This window comes from Thermothelomyces thermophilus, chromosome 6, assembly GCF_000226095.1.
Source record: "Thermothelomyces thermophilus ATCC 42464 chromosome 6, complete sequence".
NCBI lineage: Eukaryota > Fungi > Ascomycota > Sordariomycetes > Sordariales > Chaetomiaceae > Thermothelomyces > Thermothelomyces thermophilus.
In genome coordinates, this window is record NC_016477.1 from 2,484,669 (window position 1) to 2,491,475 (window position 6,807).

Genomic DNA, 6,807 nt, shown 5'->3' on the forward strand with positions numbered 1-6,807 from the left:
TATACGCTCGCTTTTTCTTGTTATTAGCCTTAACCGTGGTTCCGTTCATTTGACCTTATTTCTATTACTCTTATATATAGAGTCAATCATCGATCCTAATAGCCTGTATAATATATTTATCTAGAGTCTTAGGCCGATCGTACTTATATAGCTTATCCTTAACCTTTTCCTTTAGGCTATTGTAAAACAATTATATTAATGCCTTATCATTAAGCTAAGACTTAAGTATGTCCTATCTAAACTATATAGCATAGGAGGCTACTAACTTGGTCTGTCAGAGATTGGCGAGTCTTTCTTACATATAAATCTTCTTGTCTTTATCGCTAAAAACTTTCTAAAGCTCTTCTTCGAAATGGTTGTAAGATCAGAAGACTGCCTATATAAACGCGTCTTAGTCGTCTTCGTCTTCCTTAATAAGATAGTCGTTCCACGTAGGCTCGAACTATCTAAGTGCCTTGCCCTCTAGTCTTGTAGCTATATAGAGGACTTTGGCTTTATTATCTAGAAACTTGTCGTCATTAAGCCAGAAGTAGGATCAGAGGTTTGTTAGGAATCCTATAAGATCCTCTTTAGTTCCTCCGTATTTGCTAGGTAGTTTAATCTTGATGCGCTTCGCTTTGGCGCCCTTGAGTGCCTCGATTTTGGTGTAAGCCTCGTTAACTAACTTCTACAAGTACTTTTCGCGGTTCTCGAGTTCCTTAATTCGAGCTTGAGCAGCCTTGTCTCTCTAGTCTAACTCCTAGATCTGCTACTAGAGTTGACTAAGCTAAGCAAGCAGCTATTCGGCCGTAACGTTAGTAGCTATATCGATATCGAGGTCGAAGTTACCTCTGTTCTGAACTATAATAGAACAAAGGGAGTGGTAATAATGTATAACGAACCTAACTTAGACTTCTTCTAAAAGGGTCTAGACGGAGGTAGGTTGAGCGTGACGAGTAAGCAGGTTGTCTGAGGGATTTGGTGAAGCTAAAGGGTTTATAATAATACTAGAGTTATCTCTTACAGTAATTAGCAATGCTTAGTATGAGTACTGTGATTGTGATTATTACTACTAGTAAACTCCTAGAGTCTACTATAACAAGTGACTATCTACATGTATATATAATCCTAAGATTACTCTTTACCTAGTGATCCTTTGCTATCTGGATTATAGCTGTGGTAGTGATCCTATAGTATATAGATCACTTTGCCAAGCGTGATCCTTTCCTGATTAGTCTATTTGTGCCTGCTGTCCTATTGGCCTGTCGGGGGAGGCAGTTTAGGCGGCGTCCTATATATATATTTCTGTGACAATACAAGGATTACAAGCAGACGATGCTTAGGGGAAGGTATATCCTATAGATCTACCGTAAGAGATAGATAGTAGCAGGTAGACTACTATAGACTCTGGAAGAAGCGGTATAACGATACCGACATTACAATAGGAGGAACGAGCTAAACCGCCGATAGCTGTTCTCTCTATTAACAAATGCGGAGCATTATAACTAGAGTAGTAGGTTAAGATAGAAGAAATCGCTAGTATCGCTATAGACAGAACCAAGTTCGTATACTATTAGAAAATCAAGAAACGAGACGAGACTAGGAAAGTACCGAAGGAATACGAAGGACACCTAGCATTCGAACCGAAGTATCTAGAAGGATTGCTAGAACACGGCCTATAGGATTACGAGATCAAGCTTAAGGAAGGAGTATGACTAAAGTTCTTTAAGATTTACTATACGAGCTAGATATAGAACGAAGAACTTAAGCGATACTTAGAGGAGAATCTTCGAAGAAGATATATCTGCCTGTTGACATCGCTAGTAGGCTACCTAATCCTATTTATGCCTAAGAAAGATGGAAAGCTATGGTTATATATCGACTATTGGTAACTTAATAAATAGACTATGAAAAACCGATACCTATTACTACTAATCTTACAGCTCCGAGATTAGTTAGTAGGAGCCTAATATTTTACGCGTCTTGACTTGCTATCGGCCTACAACTATATATAGATCAAAGAAGGCGACGAGTAGAAAATGGCCTTTAGGACACCCTATAGCTATTACGAGTACCTTATCATGCTATTTAGACTTACGAACGCGCTAGCAACGTTCTAAGCCCTAATTGATCAAGCTATCTAATCCTTTCTCGACAAATTTATAGTATATTATCTTGACGATATACTTATCTTCTCTAAAATGATAGACGAATACTAAAAGTACGTAAGAGTAGTACTAGATATATTATATATATATAAGCTATTAGTTAATAAGGAAAAGAGCAAATTCTACGTTAGGAAGACGGTGTTTTTAGGATACGAAGTATCCCTAGGATAAATCTAGATAGAACCCTTAAAGGTTAAAGCTATTAAGGATTAGCTACGACCGACGTCAGTTACAGAAGTACGAAGTTTCATTAGGTTTACGAACTTCTACTAGATATTCATTAGGAACTTTAGAGCGATCGTATGACCTTTATACAAACTTACTAAGAAGAACGCTAAATTCCAATAGGAAGAATAGTATAAGCAAGCATTTATATAGATCCGTGATGCCATTACTAAAGATCTAGTACTAGTGTTACCAGACCCTAAGAAGCCATTTGAGGTAGAAATAGACGCTTCAGACTACGCTATCGGAGGACAATTAGGACAACGAGACGAACAAGGGAAGCTATATCTTATAGCCTTCTTTTTAAAGAAGCTCGATAGACTACATCTTAATTATCCAATCTATAATAAGGAACTACTTATAATTATCGAAGCTTTCAAGGAATAGCAACTATACCTTAGCGGTACGATTAAACTAGTATAAGTATATATAGATTATAAGAATTTACGATACTTTATAATAATAAAGGAGCTTAATAGACGACAAATATAATAGGCAGAATTCCTTACGGAATTTAATTTTAAGATCTGCTATAAGAAGGGTAAAGAGAACATATAAGCGGACGCCTTAAGCCGACGAACGGATTATACAGAAGGACAAATAGAAACAACACTACTATTATTTAAGGAATAAATAGATAGAATGCTATATTACGAAACGTAGACACCTATAGAAGACGATCTACTCGACTCGTTCCTAGAATATTACGTAATCTTTCGAGAAGAAAGGATTAACAAGGTATAGTATTAAGTAATACCTAGACTAGTAGTACCTGATGAAGTGAAAGAAAAAGATAGGAAACTCTAGTACTAAGGCAAAGTATATATCTACGATAAAGATCAATAGCTACGAATGATTCGAGAACTTTACAAGTCGAAACTCGGAGGATACAAAGGAGTTACGAAGACTGTCGCACAAGTTAAGAAACACTACGACTTTCCATAGTTAACGACATAAGTTAAGGAAGTCGTATAGAGCTACAATATCTGTAATCAAAGCAAAACAGCACAATATAAGCTATATAGGCTACTCTAGCCACTGCTAATAGCTGATAAACTATAGAGTTTAGTTATAATAGACTTTATTATAAAGCTACTAGAATCTAAGGACACGGCTATAGGGGTAATCTATAATAGTATTCTTACTATAGTAGACCGCCTAACTAAATAGGTATACTTCTTTCCCTATAAGGAGTCCTAGATAGTGGAATAGTTAGTAAACGTAATCTATCGGTAAGTTATATTAGTATACGCTTAGCCACAAGAATAGATCACCGACAGAGACACTAAGTTTGTATCAAAGTTCTAGCAAGCGTTGATATAACAATTAGGCGTTAATAGCAAGCTGTCAACGGCATTTCACCTATAGACTGACGGACAAATGGAGCGACTAAACCAAGTTGTCAAGCAATACCTCCGTTCTTACGTCAACTACCAGTAGGACGACTAGGTTATGCTATTGCCAACAGTATAACTTACCTATAATATAACGCCAATAGAAATAACTAAAGTTATACCATTCTTTACAAACTACAGATACGAAGCAGACCTTAGGCAAGGGCTAGAGGTCACGGTGCCAAGAGCAGTAATCAAAGCAGAACAAATGTACACACTACACGAGAAGCTTAAAAAGGAACTTGAGTTTGTCAGAACCAGAATAAAGAACTACTATGACAAACACAGGCTCGAGGGACCTTGCCTAGAGAGGGGAGACAAAGTCTACCTGATTATATAAAACCTATAAACTAAATAACTAAGTACAAAGCTAGACTTTAAGAAGGTTAGACCCTTTGTTATCAAAGAATGAATCTTAATATCTAACTATTAACTATTATTACCGTCATCTATATAACTATAGACAGACGTTTTTTATATTTCACTTCTTAAACCAGTACCGAAAAACGCCAAGGTTATTATATATATCGAAGTAGAGGACGAAGAGGAAGAATAGGACGTCGAAGAAATCCTAGATTTATATATTATTAATAGAGAACTATAGTACCTAGTCAAATAGCTTAATTTTAGACTAGAAGACAACTTATAGGAACTAGTTAAGAACCTAAGTTACCCTAAGAAACTAGAGTAGTTTTACTAGCAGAATCCTAACTAGCTATAAGAACCGGCTCTAAAGCCTATTCCCTAACAGAAAAAGAGGGGAACCCACCAGAATTAGGATTAGGATCTAACCCGATTGACTCCCAATCGAGCGTGTCAAAAGCACCTAACGCCTAAGCCTGACCCGCGAGGGTCTACGTCTCTAACATCGGTAGAGGAGTATCTAGTTCTTCCTCCTCCTCTAGACAAGCTATACTATGACGAAAAACCTCGGCGCTACGATCGCGTAGGGATTACTACAAACGACGTAATCGACTTAAACGGCTTAGTGTCTAAGCAAGAAGCGCCTCGGTCTTAGCAATCTCTTTTGAAACCTTTTCCTGCTCCGACAAATTCGAAAGGACTAAGACAGTTAGTAACCTAGGACTACGAAGGAAAATAACAAGGAACCTATAGGTATCTGTAATATTTAGGCTACTACACTTCTTACCTATATGAATATAGTTCTAATACTTGTTTAAACCCTCTATTATTATATAACGCTTTCATGGCTTTATATTCTAGTAACGCTTGTAAGGTATAGTAACCTTATAACCTTCTTGCTTAATCTTAATCGTAATAATATATTGTTCGCGCTTAAGATCGCGATAGTTCCTAGGAATAGGATTAGCTATGGCGGAAGAAAGCTAGCGGAAGAGGGACGTTACCTATAGGGAAAGAAGAGGGGGTGTTAATAGTATTTAAAACAAGTTATAAGAAGCTTTCGGGTCGAAAGCCCTAAAGAGGGGGCATCGTGTTACGAGCTAACCATATACTGCGACCCGGTGGGGCATAGAAGGCTAAATGAGCTACCAATCAAGAAGGGCATAAAGCGAGGCTAATATAGGATCGCTAGGGAGCGCGGGCTACTACGGGCGAACGATTGCCAAAAGAGAAAGATAGCGGAGGATAGCTAGCTACTAAAGGCGATCTAAGGACAGGATAGAAGGGGACTATGAGCGATCGGCAGAAGTATATATATATGTAAATAGCCATTCGTTATGGTAGACTCTAGGAGTTTACCAGTGATAGCAACCTAACCTACAATTACCGGTATTTATACTAAGTATTACTGACTATTGTAGGAGATAACTCTAGTGTTGTTATGAACCTTTTGGCTTTACCGAATCCCTTAGACGACCTATACGCTTGTCTCGCTTAATTTACTTTTGTCTGAACCCTTTTAGAAGAAGTCTGAGTTAGGTTCGTTACACTCTTATATTACTATTAGCTATAATACCGAAACCTTATTAGTCTTGTTAGGAATGCCTACACTTAGTAATCTTACTATCTTATTATTCCTAATAGAGAATCGCTAGTAATTTCTACTAGAAACCGAGATAGCCTAACTCTAACACCCTAAAAGAATAGAAAAGGATTGCCGAAGGGGAGCCTAAGTCTTTGTATTAACTACTATTTCGGATATTCCTATAGATCTATTCCCTAACGAAGAAGAACCAAAACCTTTAGGAAACCTAGAGGAGGTTTCCCCTAAGCTATAAGACTTTACTAACGTAATAGATATATTAAATTCAAGTATCCTTCCTTTATTTAAAGTAACTAATTATAAAATCGATCTATAACTAGGAATAATACCTCTAGTTAGACCGATTTACCCCCTATCTTAGTATAAACTTAGTATATTATAGGAATACTTAGATAAAAACCTTACTAAGGGGAGGATTTAACCTTCCGAGAGTTTAGCGGCTAGTCTAGTCCTCTTTATATCTAAAAAGGATAGGAGCCTTTGTCTTTATATTAATTACTAAGGGCTTAATAAGATTACCTAGAAGAATCGTTACCTATTACCTCTTATTTTAGAGATCCTTAACTATGCTTCTAGCGCTTAATTTTTCATTAAGCTTAATATTAAAGATAGTTATTACTAGATTCGAGTATAAGAGGAAGATAAATAGAAAACTGCCTTTCGAACTTACTATAGATTATTTAAATACCTAGTTATACTATTTAGCCTAATAAATGTACTAGCTACTTTTTAGAATTATATTTATTAAGTATTAGGTAGATTATTTAACGAATTTTATATAGTTTGTTTAGATAATATCTTAATTTTTTTACCTAACTATAAAACGTATATAAAATATATCTAAAAGGTCCTTAAATAACTATAAAATATATAACTATATTATAAACCTAGTAAATATTTATTTTATAAGGATCAAGTTAACTTCCTTAGATTTATAATAAATCGGTAAAGAATTATAATAGACCTAGTATAAATCGAAATAGTAGAGAAATAGCTAGAACCCTAGACCTATCGTAATATTTAGGTATTTCTCGGATTTGTTAATTTTTATCAGAAATTCATTCGCAATTTTTCG

At 36.0% G+C, this 6,807-nt stretch overlaps 1 protein-coding gene across 1 annotated transcript; it reads left to right on the plus strand.

Moving 5' to 3' along the window:
- Positions 1-2,015: 2,015 nt before the first annotated feature.
- Positions 2,016-6,576, plus strand: MYCTH_2069363 (uncharacterized protein; the record flags this gene model as incomplete). The annotated part of the gene is made up of 2 exons (XM_003666142.1): positions 2,016-2,092; positions 6,492-6,576. Coding segments are annotated over 2 exons (162 nt in total), but the record flags the coding sequence as incomplete, so codon positions are not given.
- Between the last annotated feature and the right edge of the window lie 231 nt (positions 6,577-6,807).